This window comes from Falco biarmicus, chromosome 4 (assembly GCF_023638135.1).
Source record: "Falco biarmicus isolate bFalBia1 chromosome 4, bFalBia1.pri, whole genome shotgun sequence".
Taxonomy (NCBI): domain Eukaryota; kingdom Metazoa; phylum Chordata; class Aves; order Falconiformes; family Falconidae; genus Falco; species Falco biarmicus.
The window spans coordinates 35,833,748-35,860,324 of NC_079291.1; the positions used below are offsets into that span (position 1 = coordinate 35,833,748).

At 42.5% G+C, this 26,577-nt stretch overlaps 1 protein-coding gene across 1 annotated transcript in view; it reads right to left on the minus strand.

Moving 5' to 3' along the window:
* The window catches only part of COL1A2 (collagen type I alpha 2 chain), a 40,212-nt gene extending 15,645 nt beyond the window's left edge, over positions 1–24,567 (minus strand). Inside the window, exons 1-31 of the mRNA XM_056336686.1 lie at positions 24,356–24,567; positions 22,355–22,365; positions 21,712–21,729; positions 20,996–21,031; positions 19,260–19,343; positions 17,842–17,898; positions 15,685–15,729; positions 15,527–15,580; positions 15,176–15,229; positions 14,735–14,788; positions 14,158–14,211; positions 13,826–13,879; positions 12,435–12,479; positions 12,143–12,196; positions 11,992–12,036; positions 9,994–10,047; positions 8,592–8,690; positions 8,464–8,508; positions 8,258–8,356; positions 7,656–7,709; positions 7,448–7,555; positions 6,523–6,576; positions 6,263–6,361; positions 5,340–5,393; positions 4,854–4,952; positions 4,009–4,062; positions 3,310–3,363; positions 3,134–3,187; positions 2,980–3,033; positions 2,121–2,165; positions 84–182 (exon numbers count right to left, since the gene is read on the minus strand). Coding sequence (XP_056192661.1) covers positions 84–182; positions 2,121–2,165; positions 2,980–3,033; positions 3,134–3,187; positions 3,310–3,363; positions 4,009–4,062; positions 4,854–4,952; positions 5,340–5,393; positions 6,263–6,361; positions 6,523–6,576; positions 7,448–7,555; positions 7,656–7,709; positions 8,258–8,356; positions 8,464–8,508; positions 8,592–8,690; positions 9,994–10,047; positions 11,992–12,036; positions 12,143–12,196; positions 12,435–12,479; positions 13,826–13,879; positions 14,158–14,211; positions 14,735–14,788; positions 15,176–15,229; positions 15,527–15,580; positions 15,685–15,729; positions 17,842–17,898; positions 19,260–19,343; positions 20,996–21,031; positions 21,712–21,729; positions 22,355–22,365; positions 24,356–24,425 — 1,860 coding nt within the window. The 5' untranslated portion in view covers positions 24,426–24,567. The remainder of the gene's footprint in view (positions 1–83; positions 183–2,120; positions 2,166–2,979; positions 3,034–3,133; positions 3,188–3,309; positions 3,364–4,008; positions 4,063–4,853; positions 4,953–5,339; positions 5,394–6,262; positions 6,362–6,522; positions 6,577–7,447; positions 7,556–7,655; positions 7,710–8,257; positions 8,357–8,463; positions 8,509–8,591; positions 8,691–9,993; positions 10,048–11,991; positions 12,037–12,142; positions 12,197–12,434; positions 12,480–13,825; positions 13,880–14,157; positions 14,212–14,734; positions 14,789–15,175; positions 15,230–15,526; positions 15,581–15,684; positions 15,730–17,841; positions 17,899–19,259; positions 19,344–20,995; positions 21,032–21,711; positions 21,730–22,354; positions 22,366–24,355) is intronic.
* Positions 24,568–26,577: the final 2,010 nt, after the last annotated feature.

Here is a 26,577-nt window from a genome sequence, read left to right on the forward strand (position 1 = left end):
ACTTATGCTCTTAGGAACGAAGGTTTTGAATTGCCTTCATCAGGAATTCAACAGCAAGGCAATGGCAGCTGAAAAAGGCATACCTTGTTACCATCAGGGCCCGGTGGACCAGATGGACCACGGCTTCCAATGGGACCAGCAGGACCAACAGCACCACTTTCACCAGGAGGACCACGTTCACCCTGCAGGAGACAGTCCAATTTGAGTTTTTCCTTGAATTGTTCTGTAGCTTAGAGGTTTAAAAGCACTGACTAGTAGCAACAACAATGTGATGCATTTTTATCTGAACAAACCATTAAGAGCTGCATTAGAACTGCCCAGATATTAACTAAACTGGCCACATGAATTGGCTCTAGCTTTTGATACAAATGTAGCAAAATTAAGTACTGAAGTCTTGCATCATGGTAACAGCTGACAGTACAGGTACTTCTTGAACACAGATTTTGGCTACTGTGCTCATTCTGGTAACAGTCTTGCATTCTACTGTCAAAAGGAGCTTCTGATAGAAATTTGAGGACAGAGAATGGATTCTAGTGAAATTTGAGCCGTACTAACTTGCAAACAATTATTTTTGCAGTGGCAAGTGCCTGGTGAATACTGGACAATAAAAGTGACAGCTAAAGCACAGTAACGTGACCTGTACATTATAACAGGTATACAGATAAATTCTGAAACAGAAGTCATCTGGAAACATGGAATTAGAAACATAGAAACTGGGCTTAAATGCACAGTAGATCTATCAAAGATGGAAATCCTAGTTTTACTAAATTGCAGTGTGATCAAGCTGGAACCTCAGTGAATAATCTGAGGCAGAGGAGGAAGAAAGGTATTTATGAAATATGCAGATATCACAAAGGTGGAAGCTCTTGTCAACAGGAAGAAGAGTTGGCATACTACACAGGAAGAAGAGAATAACCTGCTGGATAGCTGTCACAGTAGAAGTGCAACAAAATTCAAGAATGCAAAGGACCATGCCATTTATTTAGGCAACAAAAATGAGCATTTGTGCTGTAAATGGGAGTTTCACCTGGTGAAAGTGACAGAAAGGGAAAGGTGATAGCCAATAGTCACAAAATGATGTGAACATGAAAAAGGCAAATGTGGTCTGGCATAAGCAGTGAGGTATTTTTAGGAAACATTAATTTTGTAGTACAAAGCATCAGCAAGACCCAGTTTGGAATACTGAATGAAATACACTCTGACTGGGTACAAGATGCTGAAGGCAAACTAGAGCAGAGACAGGTAACTGCTACTACAATGACACAGGGAACTCAGCTTGGATATATTGGCAAAACGAAAGTTTAAAGAGGACATGGTTACTAATACAGCCTCAGGTAACTAAATATAGGGAGGAAAAGCACTGTTTAAACTGATTGATATGACTGCTAAGAGTGAATGGGAATATTTGTCATGAATACATTTAGCCTGGAAGTCAGAAGAAAAGAGGAAGCAACAGAAGCAGTTTAAATATCAACCTCTTTATAGGTCAATTTGGAAAGCAAATAATTAACCGAGCATTTCATAAACTACTCACTGCTCTGCATAAATGGGACCTTCCTGCCATGCAGGAAGGCCTCCACACAAAGCTCTTTACAGATGTTTATTCACAGTGCAGGAATAAAGGGAAGCGGGGGGCAGTATCTTCCAATGACTATTCCAGGCTCTGGATTCAGCCCACCATTTGTTCCAAGACATTACATGGGAGGCAGGAGCTGGCTAGCAAGGGATACTATCACTGAAATGGTCAGGCTAAGAAGGTCTGTGCACAGGCACTGGAGGTGAAAATTCTCATATGCCCGAAGCCTCAGTGTAATGCTGCAGGACCAGTCTTCTGCCACCCGCAATCTCATTGTGAGGTTCATTAATACAGGAAATCGTTACCTGGGTAATATTCATATTGCTTATCTAGAAGTTTACTAACACTGACAACCATTGTGTTCTATAATCATACAACCTGACACCTGCATAGAGCAGAGAAAATTCTCCCTCCTTCCTGGGAGTCTACTGCAATACACTATTCTGTAACTGAGAAGGGCCGCTTGTCTTCAGAAACATAGCTACTATTATTACTGAACACATTATTAAACCAATCTGTGTTAGATGTCAAATGAGTTACTCACTCTTGGGCCAGCAGGACCAGGGACGCCAAACTCACCATGAAGACCCTAGAATAGAGTAGATGCATTGGTAAAGTTTATTTCTGAAGCAAAATTATTAGCTTAAGTTTTGTTTCTTAGCAGTAAATAGAAAGGCTTCTCGAACTGCAGCAGCATATTGAAAATCTTCAGACTAAAACCAGTCTTTAAAATACACAGAAATAAACCCTTTTCATATAGCTGCACAGTATCTCAAAGCACACCTGAGAGAATTTCTCATCTGAAGAAAGAGTTAGCTATTAAATTCCAAGCTCATTTTTCAGGTACATACAACGTAAACTCTTTTACAGAGACACAGAGAAATGTAAATATACATGTTAAAGGTGGTTTTGACACACAGGATGCACAATTGGCAGATTACATCACACGCTGTAACTGAGCAGAACCTAGAGCCCGAATTACCACTGAGCTACCTCAGTTGTATGCCCTTGTAAATTCACTGAAAGCAACTGAGGTGCAGCAAAAGCATATAATTGGAGTAATGCAGGTTAGATTGAACCTTGAAGATTTCAAAAGAAATTCAAAGTAAAATATTTTTCATGTACTGTCTTGTCTTTTGGGTGAGGGGGCATGCATTATTGCTGCTTAAGGCCTGAAAAGCAAAAGGACTGGCTTTGCTCAGTTTCAAACCAAAACTTTGAAACAAGAACTATGTTGCAAGTTCCAATGGACCTTCTTAATTTGTGGCTAGCTTTAACAAAAGGAACTATTAAAATTTGCATATAACACAGATTGCTTTGTTTTGTCACCACATGTGCAATTGTAAACATAATGCTTATGCAATGCCTGCCCCTACTTGTGGAGTACTGTATCTGTCACTCACCCTTTCGCCTGGTTTACCAGCTTCACCAGCTGGACCCGAGGGACCTGGCAGACCCTAAGGGTAAAGAAACAAGAATACAAATAACGTTAGGTCAGAAGCACTTCCTGCTTTTGTAAACCATAGATAAAATCGAGCAGATCACGTAGTTACTTACCTGGAAGCCAGGAGGGCCAGCAGGACCTTGTTCACCCTTTCCACCTTGGTTACCCTAGATGGAATGAAAAACAGGTGATTAACTTGGAAGAAGAAATAAAGGAAAATGGATTTTAAAAAGGGAAATCCCATTAATGAAAAGTCACAAATTGGATTTGTATGGAAGCTGTTACTTACAGTGACTCCAGGAGGACCTTGAGCACCGTTGTTTCCCTCTGGACCAGGAGCACCCTAAATGTGTTCAAGTAGAAATCTGCTATCAAAGTTTTGATTTGTTATGAACAACAGGTCTCTAAAGTGATTCTGTGCCAAAACAAAGGTCTCCAGCTATGTATTTTGAAATTAACTACTTGTAGGAGCTTCACTGACAAAGGGTACTAAAGACATTTACAATTTTAAATCCTGGTGATTGTTTTAGTTATTGCAGCACGTTCATCTTTAAGGGAACTTCTTTTGGAAATACAGATTACAGGAACCTCGTGGATAGCATTTTTCCCATAACAGACCAATTACTTGGTCCCTTAAATGGAAGAATTAGTAAGTTCCAACTATCAATAAGAAGCTGGACATTTACAGCATAAATTAGAAACTATACACTGTCCTCAAAAATTTTCATGAGGAGTGCTATTTTTTCCTCTTCATAGGAGGCTAATAACCCATAATTAATTACCCAATTAATACTCAAGAAGGGTAGTTTTAATTTATTCCTTAAGCAATTGTCACCACTGACATGAGGCTAGATGAATGCACTCCCAAGTGCTTTTCTATTTCTTCATCTATTCACGCTTGCACAAGATTCATGCTATCTTATTACAGAGGTTTTGAAAATCTACATTTTTCTTTCTGGAGGCTGATAAAGAAAACATATCCACATACCCGTGGGCCAGCAAGACCAACATTGCCTTTTTCACCAGGTTTGCCAGGTTCACCCTGAAGTTGAAAGAAAAAGATACAAAAGTTAACCAAGACTTCAGAATAGATTCAGTTTAAACTACTGAACAGAGACTGATAGTCTCCTTGCCAGAAGATTTATTGTAATATTTCTTTAATCCTGATTAAAACACCCACAAGCTCCATCTGCCCTGTTGAACCACTTTGCAATAATAGCTCAAAAAGAGATGTTCTTCTTTTCAGAATTCTATTCCTTTATTTTTTGAGATTATAATTCATGACACTCTGCATAGCAGCCTATGCAATACACTATATATATATGTATCTGCATGTGTATGTACAGCCATGCCACAAATTCAGGAGATGATTATCGTTATTTCTGGCCTCTGTGTGACAAGTCAAGAGCGCCACTGATCACTGGTAGCTCTTCTTCTAAATTGAATGAGCTTTGGAATATGCTCCATAAATAACAATACTATGGAAATAAAACTTAGGCTTGCTTGGTAACCATCCTTAACAGAACTTTTACTGAACTGTACATACAGAAATGTTAAAATGAACATGCAGAAATTATAATACAAACATATATTATCATAATCACTTCAATGTCCAAATATTCCTAAACTAATTAAATTGTTTTGCATTTGTTTAATCATACTTTATATAACTGGAAATGATTTAAAACTGAACTCTTGGAAGTAAGTGGATGACATCCAATAAGCAGTACTGGAGAATACAGGGAAATGTGTTTGATTGTTAGTTAGTTGGGTACCTACAGATTAGTCTCAAAGTATCTTCATAGTAATAGAAAGTTCCTGTAGTGTACTTACAGTGGGACCTTTTGGTCCAGGGAATCCAATGTTGCCAGGCTCACCTCTATTACCAGCTGGACCGATTGGCCCAACCCTACCATCTGCTCCAGGGAAACCCTAGAAAAAGAAATCATACTATTAGATGGCTGGGGTAATTTATAACTAGAGTTCAGTTTTAGGAGAAGTGTGTACTGAGAGGAAGAAAATGCCATTTAACTTTTAAATGTTGTTTATACATTGTGTGCTCATGCATTCCTCCATTTTTCTCCTTTTTGTACAAGTGTATTTATTCTTCCCCTTTGAGAACACAGACCTGATCTGAGACCCACAGAAATGTGTGGGAAGTTTCTCATTGATCTTCTGAGTAACATGGTAGTAAAATTTTGCTGGTTTTACACTGAGTTGTGATAGAGCTCAGTAGAGAGATCTCTCCTTTTTAAAATCTCATTTTATGTCTATGTTTCACGTGCAATGGGGAAACAGAATGAAAAGCAAGGTACTTACAACAGGACCTTCCTTGCCAGCAGGGCCTGGGCTTCCAGGCTGACCTGGGAGACCCTGAGAAAGGAAAGGATTCATGTTTTTGGAAGGAAACCGAGTCACCCAAGAGTTAACCAAAATGTTTTTTCTACATATGCGCATACACACACAGAGATGCCAAATTATCAATACACACTGTGGAAACAGGACTGTATGTCCTATCAAGTTTACATCTAAAACACACTAAAGTTTAATTTGGTGGTGCATGCCCCCATGCCAGTTGAAAATCAGTATAGGTAAGTACCTGTTCCAATCAGATAAACTCATTTAGCTCTAATTTAGCAGAGAAGGTGCTCAAATGGTTGCAGATGCTTAACAGTTCACATGTGCATTGAAAACTTTCACTTCATGGGGTGGGGTAGGAAGAGAAAATGTAGATTAAAGAGGATAAACGACAATGACATGGACATAAGCTGGCTGCAGCCAGTACCACTAAAAGTGGATGGCTGTTCTCAGTGAAATACTTTGCAAAATAAAATTGAAATAACTGAGATCAGCCATCTCACATCATTTTAGTAGGGTTTGCTTTTCTTTTAGTTAAAGGGGACACACACATTTCAACTGTGACGTTAATGATCACATTCTATAAATTTTTGCAAGTGGAACCCTCTTTCAGAAGTCAATGCAGCACCCAGTACAAGGGGGAACTGCTCCATGACAAGGCAATCAAATGCTACCACATACAAAGTAACTGATTTCAATAAACATTTTGATGCTTCTTAATCATTTCCTCATGGATGTTTTTTCAACAGAACGGTGGAAGTACCCTAATTGTGGTTAGCACAGGCTGAATTTTTGCAGTTGGATTTCTGAGTAACTTTGTCCCTAAATTTTAAATAATTTTCTTTTTGCATAGTTCAAACTTACACCACAGAGTTCAAACTTACTCTTGGACCCATAAGACCAGGCTCACCAGGACGGCCACCATCACCACTAGGACCTTTAGCACCAACAGGACCACTAGGACCACGGTTACCAGCAGGTCCCTACCAAAATAAATAAATAAGTTTATTTAAAATATTTAAATATAAAATATATTTTTAATTTAAATATTTAAATTAAAATGTAAACAATGTATTTAAAAAAAGCATCACACATCCTTATATAAAAGATGTTTTAGAGATAGTGACCCAGACAAAAGTCTTACCATGACACCAGCTCTGCCATCAGCTCCAGGGAGACCACGAGATCCAGGCACACCCTGCAAGTGACCACAACATAAATCAAGAAAAGGAAAGAAATAAATCTGTTCCTGTAAGGTGTATAGTGCTTGCTAAATTTCAGCCTTCCAAGCAGGCTTGCTGAATTCGAGGTAAGTGCAGCTCTACACACACCTCTGTGCAAATACATGTTGTGAAAGAAATCTCTCTCATTTCCTTTAGATTTCTTTAAGTTCCACTCTGCTTGTATGAGAGCATTTTCAGTGTTCACTGAAATCTAATAGTGGGCTCTAGCCAGCAGCTAGGATCCCACAGCCTGGTCCACACAGTTTCACCTTCACTTCTCTGTAGAGAGTTACTGGCTTCTCTATGACTCTGTACACCCTTCCCAAGGTGCAATACTGAATCTTTACCTCTACCAAAAAAATCTAGTGGAAGCATTTCTATTTTCCCTATTATTTTCCTGTGAATTATCTTCCTGCATGAAGCCACATGTCTCCTGAAGTTTAGAGTGGTTTCCTCCCCCAGTGAAAAGGGTACTAGGCACCCTTGAAGACACTGAATTAAAACCTTTTGCCCCACATTATGTGTGAGCCAATTATTTGTTTTAAGCAGTTAAATCCCATCACAAAGCTTTAAGAGTAATCAAAGATAATTCACTAAGTATTACACAATGGATAAATCAAAGCAACCTGTAATTACTTCAGGGATAAGATAGTAAACAGCATTAATACAAAGCAAATGTAGGTGTGGTCCCAACTAATCAAAAGGCTCAGAATTGCAAATGATCTTTGCTTAGCAGAATTAATGTAAATTTAATTACTCATAATTACTTAATTTGCCTTTGTGACTGTAGCTTTATTTCCTCTTTCCTTTTTGCTTCTACTTCTGGAACATGAAAAGAAAACCTACTCTTAGACCAGCAGGGCCCGGGGGACCAGCAGAGCCAGGTTCACCAGTGCTGCCTCTCTTGCCTTCCTCACCACTAGGACCAGGAGGGCCAGCGGGTCCAGCAGCACCCTATTTCAGGAAAACAGAGAAAATGAAGAAATAAGATACTGCGTTGCAGATACTACCAGACTTTTTCATTGAAGAAACCTTCACATGTTGTCATACTTACAGGCTCACCCTTGTTACCACTTTCTCCCTTGGCACCAGCTGGGCCTGGTTCACCCTAGAGTCCAAAACAAAAAGACACCATAGAATTAAGCATCATTTAAAAAAAAGTCTCTCTTCTACCTGGACAACTTTTTCATGAATAAAAAACCTTTTTAATCATGCAATGCCATGCCTGCCTCTGTTGCAATAAATGGTCAATTAACATAACTGTATTTTTGACTTAACAGGCATGAAAACAAAGATGCTTATTAAAGATGCTTAAGAATGACAGTAATTGAACTATGACACATTCAGGGTTGGTTCCTCTACTGAGGATACACACTGATGGCCAGATCATGAGACTGCTGCCACATCTCTCCACACTATCAACATGGACAGAGCTTAACAGTCCTTGCACTCAAAGGGAGCGCAAAGTAAACCTCTTCAGCCTCAGCATCTGAAGCAAGCAGTGAGACACAGAAATTAACTACAATGTTAAAATATAGTGGAGCAAGAAAAAGTGGCTGCATTAAATACAAAAACATATCCAGAGGAAACCTTTTACAACTGTGCACACTGTGTCCAATTTTCAAATGAATACACGCAATATAAAGGGACACTTACAACAAGACCTCTAGCACCACTAGGACCAGCAGGGCCAGGAGGACCAGGAATACCACGGGGACCGGGCAGACCAGGAGCACCAGCAACACCAGGAAGACCCTGTCCAACAGAGGGGAAAAAAGGTATTATGAGCCCATTACCTTCTCTGTTGCATTAATTGAATTGGTATTTTTAGAGCAAACAAGTGTGAGTATGGCTGTACTTACAGCTGCACCTTTAGCCCCTGGAAGACCATTGGCACCAGGATTGCCCTGTTAAGAAAGAGAACAATACTGGTTAATTCAGTCTCACATTCACTCATCTGACAACAGATAAAGTCTGGCAAGCTACTCACTGGAGGGCCAACAGGACCACTAGAACCGGGAAGTCCAATCTCTCCTCTTGGACCAGCAGGACCACTGGGACCAACGTTACCAGCAGGTCCAATTTCACCCTGTTTGAGAGAAAGACAAATCCCTCTATCAGTGTACACAGCATTAGGGCAATAGCAGAGCAATCCTCTATCAGCCTGACATTAAGACAATCTGAGATAGATATATATTCCCACTTCAGAGGCCAAAAGATCAAGGAGCTGAGAGTTTTATTGGATTTTAAAGGCACTGAAAAAAATCACGTCTAGCAAGGCTCCATTGAAGCTGATGGCTAGCACGGGTGCAACAGATGCTTAGTATATCTAAGAAGCTACATTACCGCTGAGGATTACACAGAACATTGATCGAGAAAAATCAGAATTACAACTCCCGTCTTATCTGCAGCCATGTGCCTCCAGCATTGGCCTGAGATGCCTCGCTGTATGAATCCTAACTGACTATTATCTTGCAACTTAAGATGACATTTGCACTGATGCAAAATGATGCCTGAACAGAGCGCTGTAGGATAGTGTTCACAGCGAAGTAAATGACAGGAATAAGGTTCTTGGTTTTACTCTCAGAAACTTGTATTCACTAAGACTACTACAAAAAACTTAATATAATGACAACTTCAGCAATTCTCTAAGTACTCAGAGTTCACCCTGGACACACAGGCAGTCTTCTTGTGAAATTACATGCTGTAACATTCTCATCTGCATCAGAGAAGACTTCATGGTTTCCAAATGTCTTGCGTTTTGATAAGACTAACCAGAATGGGATATCAATTTTTTCCCATCCTCCCTGCAGTTAATATTAAGAGGGCTAGCAAGCAATGCTCTATTTTCTTCTAAAGGTAGATCAAGGTAAGACCAGGTAAAAATGCTAAGATTGAGCAATAAACTGAATCATCTAAGTTATAGTCTGAAAGAGCAAAATGGTACTGCCCTAAACCTGAAAAGTTACCATTTCTCCATTGTAGTTTCAAGAACATAGGTTGGAAGGATCCTGATACTCAACTGCAGCTTCTTGGTCCTCTACTACTTCTGTAGTGATATAACCTGCTACTTTGCTTATTTACCATGATTCATGTCACTCTTTGAAGGTGTATACCACTGTACCACATAGGAAGCAGTAAAAAAAAAAAAAGTTATGTGTCTTCCTGAACCTGACTAACATCAATCTTCAGCTGTGAAATAACTGCTGTATTTTAATTTAGCATTCATATATGATGTTTTCCAAATACTGTAGGCATTAATCTTCATCCTATCTGTAACTGGTAAGAAAGCACTTCCATTTCAGAGAGGGTGTTTTTTTGCTGCTTAGCAATACTAGTTACTATATTTCATTTTCACTGTCAAATGTACCAGTAGAAACAGATGTTCGTACCTTAGCACCAGGAGCACCTGGGAAGCCTGGAGGACCAGCAGCACCAATAGGGCCCTAGGAAATGAAAGGGAAGCAGATGTCTAAAGGTATTCAGTGATGACACAAACATCTTGCTTACTGAAAAGAACAGATTAAAAAAAATAATGCACATTTACTTAGATGCTTCTGCACATTACTATCTCAGAATATTGGTTGCCTTTTGCAACTCCAAACTGACAGAGCTGGTTCACTACAAAGAGTTAAAAGCAAGGTCAATGCTGAAAAACATGTGCAGAGCAGCTACAAAATTGTGAATTTACCAGCAACAACTGGTAAAACCTTGCCTTGAGGTCAAACACCTGAGAAAGAATAAACAAGAGGATGGGCAGAGGCAGGGATCTGCAAAGCAAGATGTCTTGCTGTACAGTCCCACAATGAATGAAGGGGAGCACTACATCCTGCAAATGCAAGTCTTGGGTGGCTATTTCCGACACATTTACTGTGCAGGTGTAACTGCATATGCTTTCACACCAGTAGTCCTTCTGAACTACTACCACACACAAAAATCCTGTGTTAATGATAGCATTTGTCCTTTACACATGGGAAGGTGGTTAAAAAGATACCTGCAACCACCTATTGTTATAAACTGGGTACCTGGAATTCTCACTGGTTTTGCATAAGCTAAGAAAAAAAAGACCAAATGTCCTTTGAGATATGTATGAAAATATAAACTTCAGAATTTCCATTGCAGTGACTCTTTTTATGCTTTAAATTCTCAGTGGCAAAGAGAATAAAGTATTTATTTCTGGTTTAGTTTTAAAAAGTACATTAGTAAGTGCTATGCAGAATGCTTGCAGCATCATAACCTAAGTATGTCTAAAATAATTTTAGCCTGGCATAGACACTCAGACTCAATGCAACTCCCTGCTGCTGACCATTCAGAGTAACACCTTCGCAAGCTCCAGCTCCAGAATAATTTTGTTACAGCAAGTCAGTTTCCTTTAGGATAGCTAAAATGTTTTGGTTCTATTATGAAGTATGACATCAGATCTCAGCTATAAGGTCTTTATTTACCTGCAATTTAAATGCCCAATCACATATATTTTTAAATATCCCATATGGAAGAGCTGAAGTGAAATTCACACCTATGCTAATGTTCTACTCTGTTGAAGTATGACAGATGTTTGAAGTGACAAGGAGTATTAAAATCAAACCTAACAAATTTAACAAACCCAAATATGACTTCACCACTGACTCAAATTCTGAAGGCAGGAAGGAAAAACTATTCTGGGCTATGGCTGATTTTTTTACAGCTTCAAAACTATACCCTTGTACACACGTTTATTTCACTGAAATAAATGGGGTTTATTGAAGTCAGTGGTATGCTATAGCAACGCTTAACTCCTTTTAAACTGACAGATCTGCACTGGATCAGCACTTATTAGAGCAGTTGTTGTTTACCAGCCTGATCAGGACAGTTGGATCTTTATTGGCCTTTCATGCTAGATCACGTAACTCAGGTATCAGTGGTGAATGAAAAAGGTTAGCCTCTCAGTCAGACAGGACAATGTTGCAGGTGCAAAGCTGTGTCCTGGAGTGCATATAACAGTTTCAGGATGTATATAATTACAGTAATCTGCAATGTGTGCATGGTATGTATCTGTTAAAAAGTGTAAAGTCTCTTTTGTTTTGGTATGGGAACTGTTCTGTTACACTGCTGGAAATGAGAATTCTGTTCACTGGGTGTTTTCCTATGAACTAACCAGTGCAAATGAGAGAATATTTGGTTCCTTTGATACAGGTGTGTTTAATACAAATTCTGAGACTCTCAGAATATTTTCTACAAAGGGTTTATGTTTTGTTAATTCTTTTTTTTGATGGTATGATAAGCAACAAAGAACTGTTTTAAAAATGCCTACACAATGAACTTCTTGGAAACCCAAGAAATCCTCTATAAACAGAAAGAGGGACACAAAGCCTAACTGAACCACATTGTCAAAGATCAAGACTGAAACTTACAGCAGGTCCAGTGGGGCCAGCACTGCCATCACTTCCACGAGCACCCTGTGAGGAGAGAACACGATAAATAAGTTTGAAAAGAAATGTGAAGGTCAGAGAAAGCCACAGTAAGTGGCTGGTCATGGTGACAGATAGATGGGAAGCTACTTACAGCTGGTCCAGGGGCACCTACTCTTCCTCTCTCACCAGGGAGACCACGAGCACCCTGAAAGAAAAATTAAATTAACTTGTTTATATCTATTCACTGAACAAAGACACGCAGGGTTTTTTTTTCTTCTACTAAGTCCCCATAGGAAGTGTGTTGCAGCCAGGCAAATATTCACATACTATTACATTACAGTATCTAGCTATCTTGAGCGTTACTGATGACAAAAATTGACCAAACCGCTGGCTGAACCATATCTATCAGATTATCATTCTTCACAGCAGCAGTAAATACTTACAGGTTGTCCTGGGGTACCATTTTCACCAGGGGCGCCAGGTTCTCCCTATGAAAAAGAAAGTTTGCAAGCTTTAATTACTGAGAGGATGCTTTGGACAGGTAGCAAAACTGCTGGATCCTACTGTCTTTTGTCTTCTGTAGCACGTGCACCACAGTAACAGCACATCAGGTCCTGAGGGTGTAGAGACTGTGACTGTCCCTGTATATACTGGAACGCAGCCAGTTGGAATCCTCTTAGAAGAGGAGGGCCAGAGCAGGTAGCTTCACTTACCCATCTCAGATTTCTTGACTCTCTTTCTTTATTCTGATATTAACTTTGTAGCACACACTTAAGAGATAGGGCCTAAATAGTCAGCTCCCCATTCAGATCAATCAGCAGCTGTTTTTCAGTTTGAGCAGAAGCAGAATGATGCTTTCTTTTGCCTCAGGTTAAGGTAACAAAGTTTCTGACAAATGGCTGGAAATAAAGATCTGCCTCAGGTATTGTTAATTTAAGACCAATAAGACTGATACGAGTGACAGCCATTAAAACATGACTCCTCTCCCTTAGGTATTAAGTGTTCTCAGCAAGCCTATAGTTGGTCTAGGCTGGTTTATAGTGACAGGATTTGTCCTAGAGCACTTGTATGCTGAATGTGCCTGAATGTACCTAGTCTCAGGTGCTGCAAACAGCACAGATGTTTGCCTTCATCACTGCTTTCAGCACAGTTATATCATGAGTAACCTTAGATTATTATGCTTGTGTTTTTCAGTCAGATTAGCACTCTTACCAATAATTGTTCTTTCCTTTACTTAATTGCTTTGTCTGCTCCTAATTGCCAATGACTGGACAGACTGAGCGGTTGCTATCTTTTTCCCAAACTTTTTCTGAAGGTTAACAACTTGCAGTGATAATGGAGAATGCAGTGTTACAACTAGTAACTCTGTAAGGAAATAATGCTAAGCTCTTAGAAACAAGCAAGAGGGAGAATTAGTATTTGAGCTTTTCATTATTATAGTAAAAGTTCTTGAATACAAATCTCCTGTGAATAAGCCAGCAGCATTAAAATTTCCTACAACCATATATTGCAGTAGTGTAATTTTAAGAACACTCCTGTTAGGCACTGAGGTGGAATGGGAGAAGAAGCTAAGACAGGAAGAGTTTGCTTGAGATGTTTCTAGACCGTATTTTAAAACATTTTTTAAGGATAGTGTTCAAAAGTGCACTAATCTGAAGGTAAAAAGGAAAAAGACTGTGAAGATCAAATAGCCTTAAGTCAGAAGAGTACTGCATCCATGCAAATTTTTAGCAGAAAGCCTTACACTATAGCATGTCTCACACAGTAGAATAATGAGAGAACTTTGCTAGAAAGAGCTACAAATGCATCCTACATTTTCAGATTTCATCTTTACCTTGTTGCCAGGAGTACCGGGTTGTCCCTTTTGACCATCCAGACCATTGTGCCCCTATATTGAGTAGGAAAACAAATATTTTTATATATATATGTTCCCACAATGGCTATACACAAACTCTTAGTCTTGTAAGGTAAATCCTTCTTTCCATACAAAATTATTTCCTAATATAATCTTAAAATTAAAAATATTTCTTTTACAAAATGTCTTTCAGATCAGGAGATATTAAAAACTTCATGTACTCCTAACTTTGAGGGGATTTCCAGGGGTTTCCAGTATGCTGAAGTGTTGACAGTCTTAACTATTTAGGGAAAAAGCATGTATATACTCACCCTAATTCCCTTAAAGCCAGGCAGACCAGGAGTTCCAGGGAAACCACGAGCACCCTAAAAACACACAGTGCATGAATGATTGTTTCTCGTATTATATACTGTAGTTAAAAAGAATGAAAAAGAGTAAGTCTTTCAATAAAATTAATGAGTAGATTTGGGCCGTGAATTCAAGTGATGAACACAGTCCATTCCCTAACCTCCCAGGACCAGACCTGCTCAAAGACTAAATGTAATCAACCTGATCTTCCAGTTCTGAATCTCAGAAATGTCATGCATTAACATGGGATAGCACAGCCATTTTAGCTTTCTGTGCCAAGGTGCCTGCTCACCTGCTCCTGTGTATCTCCCCACTATGTCACTTCTGTTAATAATTACAGTAGGTTTACTGCAGGGGGGAGCAGGACAGAGTGGACACAATAAACATAACTATATGATAACTCTGAAGGGCAAAACTGAAATTGGATTAATCCATAGAGGGGCTAGTAATAGACTGCTAATGTGTCGCAATTCAGAAATGTTGTTAGGTTTCATTGATAAGAGAACTGTTTTGTATTATATACAGTAGATCACTACATACCTGAGGGCCAGCAACACCCCTCTCACCAGGTCTTCCAGGTTTGCCAGGGTGACCCTAAAAAACGCAGTAAAAATGCACTAAGAAGGAAAGCTAATTTTATAAAATAACAAGATAAACCATTCAAAAAAAGAAAAGACATTGGCAAAGTTTCTATTTTTCAATAAATACAGAGAGTTTGTTAGCTTTTGTATTTTCTTCTCCCTGTATTCAGGAAGCTGTATAATGTATTTGGAGAAGTTTTGAAGTTATCCATTTTTCTGTACATTTCCAACACAGCAACTCCTGTATAGTAAAATAATTATTTTAGGGGTTTATTTATGATATCCAGCATTATAGAAAAATGTAAAAATTACAACCGATAGAACACTTAGCTTAATAATAACTTAATATTAGAGTTGAATTGCAGCCTTAAGAGATGAGAAGCATTTAATAATCACTTACGTCTTCACCAGCCTTTCCTGGAGGACCAGGGGGACCACGAGGACCCTGGGGACCCTGTTGAAAATAGATTGAGGATTACTTAAAGCATCATTTCCCAGATAAGTCTTTTCACTGGTTTCTGACTTGAGTTGGGGCACAGCTGGAGCCCCATTGACTTTGCACTTTATGATTTCAATCTGAAGGAGTCTGAATCTGAGCGTTCAGCTGTTTCTGTAACAGGATCAAGCAGGAATATCCAATTAAACATTCAGGGATGTGCATACGGGTAGGAGAAATCGGTGAAGCATTACAAGCCTACTTTGGGTCCTATTTCTAATGGTAACAGTGTCTGGATGTGAAACCTGTACTTACTGTTTGACCAGGTTCACCAGGTTCACCAGGAACACCTTGAAAACCAGGAGGTCCCTAGAAGATGAGGGAGATTTTGTTAGTGTTTGAACAAGGTATTTTGTAATTTTACAGGTATGTCAATGTTAATTAGTCACTAGGAGAGGTGAGACTGTACTTACAGGGGGTCCAGATGCTCCAGGTGGTCCTCTGGGTCCCATTAAACCCTAGGGGAGAAAAAGTACAATATCTTTTAAGAAAAATACCACTATATAAACTTGTCTGTAACAGCAGTTCCTGGGATTCCTAAAATATTGGTAAGTATTACAGTTTCCAGTGTGCAACGTCCAAATGCAGGAGGAGGAAGTTAGGAGATCTGCACAAATTTGCACAGGCTGTCCAAGTGCAAACTGATCTTCTAATGGCAATGACCCAGCACAGAACTCAGTGAGATGATTAGGAATGTACCATTATGGCTGGGAACTTTGTGATTAGGCTTCTTAATCTATTCTGGCTTGTTAGCAAGTGCACTGGTTCGTTCTTCTATGTACTCTCTCCCTTCCTGTGTGTGAACTTCCAGAGTTTAAAGACAAGGGCCATAACATCACATTAAGAAAGGTGGTATTTTGGGGCCTGTCAATTTTATCATGATTTTCCAGAAGAAATGTTGGAGGAAAAGATCATTAAAACGGTAAAAGGGAAAATAAAGGTATATAAATGGCAGTATTGCCATGAACTGGGAGGTTCACACATAATTTTGGAAAGAAATCAAACAGCTATTGCACAGATTGTATATACATCTATTTCTAATAATGATCAACTTCTATTTGAATATTTCATTGGTTTTTGTTTTTGATTAAATTCTCTTCATTTCACCTTCAAATTAGGTCATTAACATACTCTCCTTGAGTGAATTTAGAATTTACACACATCTTGGAAAAAAAGGGTCAAAAATCACTTTTAAGAAGGAAATTTCCATAGATTACTGCACTTTCTTAACAGCTGTCTTAAGTTTTACTAAGCAAGCAAACAACCTTGAACTGAAATTTAATTTAGGCTTCTATTGTCTAAATGAATGTTTTATGAGATGTTTCAATAGAAATCATTATAGTTTTAATTGGTTTTAAAACTTCCTTGGGAACTCTTTTAGATTTTCTCTTTACAAGATTAAAATCATATGCCAACTTTTCAATGGCTTCTGTAGCTTTCCCATAAGACTGAATACTTTTTATTAAGGGAAATAAATGCGTGTTAAATACAGGCATTTACTTATGGAAGCTAAAGCAACCTCATGGCTATAAAAATATGCAATAATTCTAGGAAAAATGTTTCTGGACAGTCTGAATCATATGTGCTGCATAAGCCCCGTGAATCTCTTCACAAATTATATTCCAGAATTGTTCTTCCCTCCTTTTGTATCTTTCCAATGTCTCACATTTTCTTTATGAAACTTAAAAATTCCTCACAGTTGGCAGATTCTACTGCTGCTGCTGTCAGATAAACTCCAAGTGAGTCAAAAATTGAAACACAGAAGTTGTGACACCCCAAATCAATCCCCCTCTCCATTTTATGATTTCTTGTCAGACAGAGGGCAGAACTTGACTGAAGATACTCCTAATTTTCATATTGTGCTATCTATGTACACTGAAAATATCTGCTAACATCAGGAAGGGTTAGAAATTAATGTGGAGAAGCAATAGACTGTTTAAATGTCCATTTGGACATAGTATACAGTAACTGATAAAGATTCCTCCTCAGAATAGCCTTGTAGTAGCAAATACTAACATTCAGTTGTTGAGAACCAAGTGTGGTGGCCAATTTCCTACCAAACCTGTGCATTCTAAGGATATCAAAAGGGTTATACAGCCATGGGAGAAAAATGGTCACCAACTGGAGCTGAGATACTGAGTTACTTTCTAGACCTATGTCTGCTTTAGAAAGCAGCTTTATAATTGATCTTATTCCTGAAACGCAATCTTCTGTCTCAATATGGGTAAAGTAATACTACATCAAAGTACATGTGTTATCTGACATCAGATGATGAGATTCTTTGATTCATAAAACTATGGAAAACAGAATTCAGGCACAGGACCCAGCAGTGCTATATCCAAATTAAATATATAGTCAGTCCCAAGACCACATCTCAAGTCCTAAGACCGTGTTCCAAACACTTCACGTTGTCCTACATCAAAGGATCAATTTAATAGTCTGACTCAAAATATGATCAGAACACTTAATTTTAACACTATACTTTGCATTAATACAGCTGGATTAGACTCAAAGGAAAATACTGAACACATTATCTATGCAAGTTATCAAGTGCTAAATTATATACCTACCATAGGTCCTGGGCCAAAATCAGCTGCTTTAGATGGATCATATTGAGCAGCGAAGTTCTGTAGGTGATAAAAAGTTGGAAATTAAAATACTAAAAACATTATTTTAGAAAGCATTGATAATTACCATTCTACATCTGTCCTCTGACTTGTGATATGGTATGTTAAGGCAGCATATGTAGAACTCAGTAAACATGGCCCTATACATTTCCATTCACTTGTTTCCAGAAAGACTTGATTTTACTAGCAAGGCCCTTTCACACAATGGCCTCAAACAGCTATGCTGTAAAGGTAATAGAGACATAGCAGCAGTGTGAACTGAAAATTAAGAAAGTCAACTCAGTGTTCATTTAAAATTGAAAACTTTCTGAAAACCCTCAAATTGTTCTAATTTCCAATGAGGGAAGTTATGCATGTTTTTTCACTGCATTGCTTAAGTAAAATTAATGTACCAGCCCTGACTATCTGATGAGGTGGGCCCTTCACCTTCAAAAAGATCTGAGGAGCATACAGCCTCAAACACTGCATTGGATTTTTTATCTTTTATCAATATAAGTTTTGTAGGCAAATATACATCTGGTTTTGTTGAGTATATTTTCCCTCTTCACTAAAATGGGAAAAAATTCTACACAACACAATCAAAAATCCTTTTCTTGCTTATTTTGTTTTATTAGCACATTAAAATAATAGAAATGAATGAAAGCAGTTTGGAGCTCGCTAATAAGAAAATTAATTACTGCTATTCATATTGAAGGCAAAAGAGTATTCTTCCATGCAGGAGGATTTGCTGAAGTTGATCAATACAACACGGTTTCTGTCTTCAGGCTCCCTGTGCAAGCTAATGTCAAGCAAAGAGTTAAAACCAGAATTCTGCAGAGAACACATGATGGACACTTCTGCAGAAAGTGTGCATGCGACACAGTCTACTTATGTTCTGCTGCATGAACACAGATAGAAATGAAAAATTCTAAAGGAAGATATTCTAAAATTCTAAAGGACTTTTAAAGTATGGACTTTTAGCTTAAGGATAGCCTTCTTCAGTTTATTCCAATACAGTTGCTGTCTCTTGAGCCCAACCACAAAGTGCTGCTTCTTTTCCCCATCTGCATAACAACACAGGTTTCATTTAGTTGATTACTAATCCATATACATTATGGCTGTATAATTTAATGGTAATTAACAGGGTTGATTTGCTCCTGTGCATAAATCCCTGTTGAATACAGAATCCAAATTTGCCACAGAAAACACATATCCCAAGGACAGTTTCAATGGAACTGAGATCATCAGTTTCTTGCAGATCACAAGAGAATGTTTCCTCTACTCTATAATGCCACATCAGTGTTTTCGAGCAGGTATGCATTTAGTCTTAGTCACAAAGCACAGATTATCATTTTCAGTAATATAAAGTGAGGATGCCTTACTCCGCCAAGACCTGGAGGACCAGGAGGGCCTGGAGGACCTGGTAGACCATCTTCACCATCTCTGCCTGGTGGACCTGGTGGACCCTAGAGTCAAAAAGAGGATTATAAAGTGAACATTGGAAGTGGCTAAAGAAATCTCTGAAGTGTTAAATTCATTAACAACCCAGCACACGCTACAGCAGTGCTATATATGCAGTTTCAATGAATTGCTAACTTTAGAAAATGAGCATAGCCTGAATTTACATTGCCTTGCCACACCTTGTATCAGATATTTACTGTACTTTTCTATTTGAGAAGATCTATGAAAGCAATATTGGATCTATGCTACCAAAGCGTAATCTCCAAATTGGGAAGTTTCATTTCAAGCGACCAAATTTTGCATCCGTGAACCCCAAGTGACCCATGTGGACCCACACAGCCTGTCAGATTCTGTTAGTGAAAGCCTAAAGTTTGACCAGCTGAGGACTGGTAGGGGTCAGCCCTACTGGTATGAACTAATGTAGATTCAGAGTAAGTCAAAGGGCAGTTTTTAATTAGTCTAGACTATTTGCTGGTATAATTGCAAATTCAATGACAATAAAGCAGTGCTCTTCTACAGATTTTTGATACCGTCACTCAGCTACCACCACCAGAACTTCTTTTACAACAGCTTGAAATTACATGTGTTCAGTCCTGTAACAGTGCTTATATTCTTTCACCCTCAACGCGCAAAGCTGGTCAAGTTTTGCCATGTGGCAACTGAGGTGAGGTATTTCATTTGGAGTGCATTTTGGACCCAGTTTAGTGCTAAATGAAATCCATAATAAAAGTATTACGGATTTCCAAAGGAGAAGGATTAGGCTTGCTGCCTTCAGGACAAAGCGTGTCTCTCACTTCATCAAACAAATTTAGTTAGTGGTAGCCTAAAGCAAATACCCAGTTAACCACACTGTTACACTCTTCCTAATAGTTCCCTTTACATTTCTCAGCATACTACGATCTAACAGATCTTCAAGAGCTACCTATCAGTACTACGGCATTTTCATTTTCAGAAGATACAAGGAAGATACATGATAGCTACACGCTGCCCAGATAAGGATGTGAATTTCAGAATACCACTTTACAAAAAGCAGCGATGCAAAAGCAAATCAGAAAAGCAGGTATCAGCAATATGAATTAACATTACAATTAAATTATTCAGATGTCCTTATTGATAGTTACTTTTACAGCAGCCTTTAACAGTACAATATCTGCTTTTACTAATTGAAGGTAGATGACAAATGCCTAGCTGTCAAGAAGAGAGCTTTTTCAAGCCATCTTCGGAGGCACAGATAATGAATGATCCTCAAAGCTAGCTTTGCCTATTCAGGTTTGATGTAGAGAGCCTACCCATACTCCATACTGTTCACAGACTACATCTTCATGTGTCAACTTTCCCTTCTGCATTTTCATGCACTATTTCCACTGCGAGCAGTTAAAAAAAAGTTTTTCAAACAATCACTTGGAGTGCCAGGCTGTCATCTGAACTCAGCCGCATCTGCTCAGGCACAATGGCTATAATTAGGTTGGTAAGGTATCGCTGGAGCAGAATTTGGTACACAGATAGCTTGGTTTCTTTTTAATGGGATTGTGCATGTAAGCTTCTACAGGTACATTCATTTAATCTCACACCAATGCTTAAATTTATTTTTTTCCTGCTGGTCTTCCAACAGCTGTTCAAAGATCTCAAACAAATGAACGTCAGTCTAATTCCTTACCCTTTCTCCCTGTGGCCCTTTGTCTCCTCTAGGGCCCTGCCAGAAGAAAATAAAACTTAATGAGGTACCATGGAAATTTTCCAGGATGATGCAAGGAAACATATACATTAAAAATAATTAGTGTACATGAAAAAGGGAGAGAAGACTGCACATACAGGTCCGATAGCTATTTTCCACAGACAGCATATTCTTTTTTTGCAATAAGCTACTGGAAACAGATCAGTCACTGTCATTACTACGTCAGTTAAAATATCACTACGCAGTCCACAGAAGTATTTGCAAAGTTGATTCTAATCTCTACTGAATAACTGGGTCTAATTTAGCAGTAGTGACTCTTAGAAACAAAATAGAATCTATTTAGCCTTTTAGACCTGTATGGATATTGCTATACTGTTCAACTTATGTAAATCTTTCCAAAGGAACTCTGGTTGAACAAGAATGCTTTAACGCAGTTTAGTTCTTGGAAGGGTTAGTTCTGCTCTTGGGTAAAGCAGCTTAAATCCAATATCTGAATTTACCATGATGTTAAGATGCTGCACCCACTGTTCCCTCATTTTTACTTCCTACTCATCGCAGGCTACTGCTATTCTCAGGGAACACTGGAAATAATGGATGTAGTCTGTTTTCCTTTCATCCAATTTCCAACAAAATATTAATCTGCCTAAGATTATCTGATATCATCTCCATTACCACACAAAAGAAATAAAACCGCTTACCTTCCGCCCTGCAGGTGCCTGGAAAAAATAAAGAAGAGAATTTAAAAAGATATAATTTCTCCCAATATTTCCAACTAAAATAATGTACAAACTTAGACTCATATTCTTACATAACTATAATTTTTCTCAGTACAATATGTTTAAGTATGGTGTATGGTTTTAAATTACTATGAATGCTAAGAGTTTATTATATAAGCAAAGATACATTTAACTACATTAGAGCATTCTGTGGAACACTCTGAATTTTATACCTATTACAGCCTATAAAACTGGCATAAAAATGTCACACCTGAGTTCTTTCATAATCCTTCTGTGCAATGAAATTTAGACCGTAAGACTGGCTTTAAAGCAGAGTCATCTCCAATCCAAACTGGCAGGTATAACATCCAAACACCACTGCTCCGTTACTTTCTCCTCATAGTCTTTACACCTATGAAGGCAGTCTCTCTCTTAAAAAGGCCGTCCCACTTGAGAAATTGGGGTGGGTACCTTTCCAGGCAGTCCCTTCAGGATTTAGTCGGTATCTTTCCATGACCATCTTGGAAATCAACATTAGTAAATAATACTGCCACAAAAAAGAAGTCTAGCCTGTTAATTGAAGTTGCGTGTTATGTATTAGAAAAAAAAAAATCATTATACTGACCTCACTTACATCTGGAAAAAAAAGGGAAAGAAAAAAAAAAAAGAAATAATTAGAGTGCGGATTCAGTTATTTTACAAGTTCTACATTTCAATGCTTTTAAATCAAAATGCAATTTTGTTTATTTTCTTAACCCCAAAAAAACATTTTCTGAATGTAGTTTCTTACTTTTAAGGTGATTATCTTAAACTGTGAAGACTCACAGGTGAGATTGCTATGTATTTCAAATTCCAAAGGCTTGCTAATGAAATTAAAACAACAGAGTTGATACAGTAAGAAGGCAGGTACCTTCTATATGCCTGCTCTAAATATGCTTAAACATATCTCCATGGAAAAATGCATGTATGTGTTTTCACATATGTGTGCACACAACAGATGAATAAACCCAGACAGGCTGACACATGTGAAGATTTTTTATGCAGAAGGGTCCTACCCAAACTTGCCTATTTCCACAATTTCCTGTACAATGTCATAGTACCTAACAGAGAACTGTCTGAAGCTATTAACACCAAAGAGCAAATAACGTTCTCTCTGCGTGTTACTTACTACTAAGTGTGCTCTCGTTAATTAGCTGGGGATACTAATTTTCAAAAATCTGTTTTCTGAGTTTCAAGCAATTAAAAAAATCTATCTTGGCTGAAACTTACCATGGTGAAAACGTCTCCCATCACACTCTAATGCCAGCAATTACACATTATTACTAACTAACAGGTTGTTGGGTGCTTTTTCCACGAAGTGTCACCTCGGCAGTGCGTGGTCACACCGAACGCAGCCGGCTCAGCCAGCCCAGCCAAAAGGGAGCGGTACTGAAGTGCCGAACACTGGATCACCCCGGCACGGCACCGCCTGCCTGCGCCGGAACGCCACACGGCATGAAAACCGTTACCGTTACCGCCCCCAGGTGACGGGGACACTGGCCACCACACCCCCTACCTGCGGCAAGGCCACGGCCACAGTGCCGCCCACCGCCACCGCCGGCTGCCCCAGCGCCCCGCGCAGGCGGGGGGGGCGCGGGGGACACCGCAGCGCACGGCTGCTGCCGCCCTCCGCCGCCTCGGAACGCGGCCAAACCCCAGGGCAGAGCCGGTGCCGCAGAGGCACGGCCGGGGGGCCCTCCCCGGGATGCCGCCCAGCAGGGAGGCGGGGGGAAGGCTCCGCTTCTCCCGCAGCGCAGTGCGTGGGGCGCCTTTCCCTCCCGCCGCGGGGGGCCCGCGCTTTTCCGCCCGCGACGGGGGACACTAAACCCTCTTCCCAGCGAGTGGCGGGAGCCGCGCCGCACCCTCGGGGAGCCCCATCCCCTTTCCGCACCGGAGCTAAGCAATAGTCCCTCCCTGCCTCCCTCCTCCTGCCTCGTACGGGCTCCCCCCGGAGACCCCCCGGGGGGCGGGCTCACTGTGCGGGGCGCCGCGAACAGCTTTGCCCGCCGGGCAGGCTCGGGGGGCGCCGTAGCGGTCCCGCTCCGCCTCCAGGGGGCGCCGCTGTGCGCGGCGGAGCGGCGGGCCCCGCACCGAGCTGCCCGGTCGCCCCCCTCGCAGGGAAGCGGTGAGCCGCCGCTCCCGCACCTCCCCCGGCTCCCCGCTGCGGGAAGCGCGCCTCAAGTCTCCCAGAAGTACGGTCTCGGTGCAGCCTGGATTCTCCCGCTCGCCGTAGACAGTCTCCTCCTAGCCTTTAAGCATCTGCGCTTGAATCAGGGCTTTGCATTCTCCTTTGGATACGAGCCCGTCTTTTTCCTTTTTCTTTTTTTTTTTTTTTTTTTTTTTTTTTGGGGGGGGGGTGTCTCGTTGGCCTTTTGCCATCCTTTCCTATTTCTGAAGGGGGAAAAAAAAGAAGCCAGATTCTGATCGGAGACGGAGGTGGCAGTTTTGCGAGATGGTCTCTATAGCTTGGGAAGCTGCAGCTCCCGGCAGACGACCGTCCGTTGGGAAAACGCCTGGATAGAGCGCAGCGAGTCGGACAGCCACCCCCTGACACCACCCATGCCACAAACAAGCTAAAATCACTTACGTTGGCCTGTTGCTAGGTATGAAGTTACTGCAAGCAGCAACAAAATCCGTGTATCCACAAAGCTGAGCATGTCTAGTTGCAAGACATGCAGACTCCTTGTGGTGCAGAGTCCCTGGTCGGTGGTTAGCTATTACCTATGGGACGCAGGCATACAGTCTTGCGGAGTAACTCCAACCTTAGCAGAAACCTGCTGCCCGGGATGCTAAATTAATCAAGCCCCGGTCCGCCCTATTTATACCGCAGGAGGGTCCCGGGCCCGCGAGTCACCGGCGGTGGCGCAGCCAATGGGCGCGCGGCGGCCGCGGGGCCCGCGCGGCTCCCAGGCCGTCACGTGCCCGCTGTCTCCGGCCGCCGCGGCAGCCTCGGCCTTGGGGCGGAGGGGGCGCGGGGTCGGAGGGGGAGGGGGCGGCGGGGGGAGCGAGGGAGGCGGCGACGTTAAATTGGTTCCATGCTTTGAGGACGTGGACACTTTGAGGCTTTCGGAAGGAAAATCTGACTCGTCGTCCGATTTTTTTTTTTTTTTTTTTTTTTTGTCAGACGTCCCCCACCCCTCGCTCCGCTTCCATGCGCTGCGCGGCCGGGAGCCCCGCCGGGGAGCGGCTGGCAGCGGCCGGGAGGGCGCTCCGACGGCTTTCAAAGCAGGAGCTGTCCAGGGCCTGCGGAGCCTCCCGCGCCGCTCGCGTCGCGGCGGGGCAGCGGCCAGGGGAGCCGGGAGGAGGCTGGATCCTCTGCTTAAGCCGTCCCTGCCGTCCCACCGCAACCGAAGGCAAAATGCGACGCTCCCCCTCACCAGAGGTCCCGGGTCGCCCGGCCCCTCCAGCACGGGGTGCGGGCAGCCTGTCACTCCCGTACCTCGCCCCTCGCATTGCCCCCTTTACCCGCCCCAAGCCAGCCGGCGTGGGTGCGTGCCGGCGGTTTGCTCTCCCCAGGGAGGTGTCTCTCCGGCCAGGGCGCGGGCCGGCGGCCGCCAGTTTCTGCTCCCGGCTCCGCTCGGGCAGTGTGCTTGTGTGAGGGGGGAGCCTGGGGTGCCCCGCAGCCGGCCGTCCCGAGCACTCCCCGCCTGCCGGCCCGTTAAACGGAGCCCCACGGCGGCTCGCCGGCGCAGGAGGGAGGGTGGGCGCTCGCGGCAGCTGCCCTTCCCGCCGGCCACCCGCGCACCCAGCTGAGGGGACAGCTGGCGGGGTCGCTTGCCACGTCTGTCAAGCAGCCGGTTTGTACCTTCTCGGGGGGGGGGGTGGGCGCCGGCCGCCCCACGGCGCTCAGGGAGGCCGAGGGGGGTGCGCGGAGCTGCCTGCGCCGTGCCCCTGAAGGGCCGGCACGGACAGGCCGCCCCTCGCGGCGGGCAGCGGGGCCCCATCTGTCCTGCTGGGGCGCCCTGCCCCAGGGACTGGGGTCGGGGGCTGCAGTCACTTGGGGTCGCCCATGCCGGCCTCTGGCCCGCGGCGGCTGAGGGGAGCTGACGTGTGCCCGCCGGCCGGGCCAAGCGGCGGCCGCAGCCAGCCCGCCTCCCCGCCCAGGGGCGCCTCCAAGGCAGGCAGCCGGCCCCCTCCCGGGCCCCCTCTGCTCGCTGAAGGGAGTCCCGGGCAGAGGTAACGGCGAAGGCGCAAGGCAGCCCCGCCTCGGAACGGGGCCCGCTCTCCGGCGCGGAAGGGCGAGGGGGGCGCCGCGGGACGCGGTGCTCGCTCCCCTTCCCTCCCCCGGCGCCTCGGCGCGAGTCGCCGAGCGGGCGGGTCCCGCTCAGGCACCGGCGAGCCGCAGCGAGCCTCCGCGCTGGCGGGGGAGCCGCACCGCCTCCTGCCCACCCCTGAGCGAAGGGGGTCGTCTCTCCCGCAGCATGTCTTCGGGGAGACGCAGGGGGTGTAGCCAGTCCTTACTTAGAAGCTGCCTGCGGGGTACGGGTGTGGAAAGCGTGGGAAAGATGGGACGGGGGTGCCCACCTGAGGGGGGAACCCACCGAGGTTGTGCCCTAGGGGCACCGGCGGCAGCGGGCACCGCCGAGGGCAGCAGCCCTGTGCCACGCTTGCAGGCGTGTCAGGCGGGGCCAGCCGTCCCCAGGCTGAGCAGCCCGCCCGGAGCCGCCCCACGGAGCGGGGTGCCGATGGAGCGGGTAACCGGCGTGACACACGCACGGCGTTACACCGCCCGTGGAATTAAACCTGCAGTCTGGATTTAAAAAAAAAAAAGCAAACAAAAAACAACAGCGTGAGGAAAAGGTGGTCCGA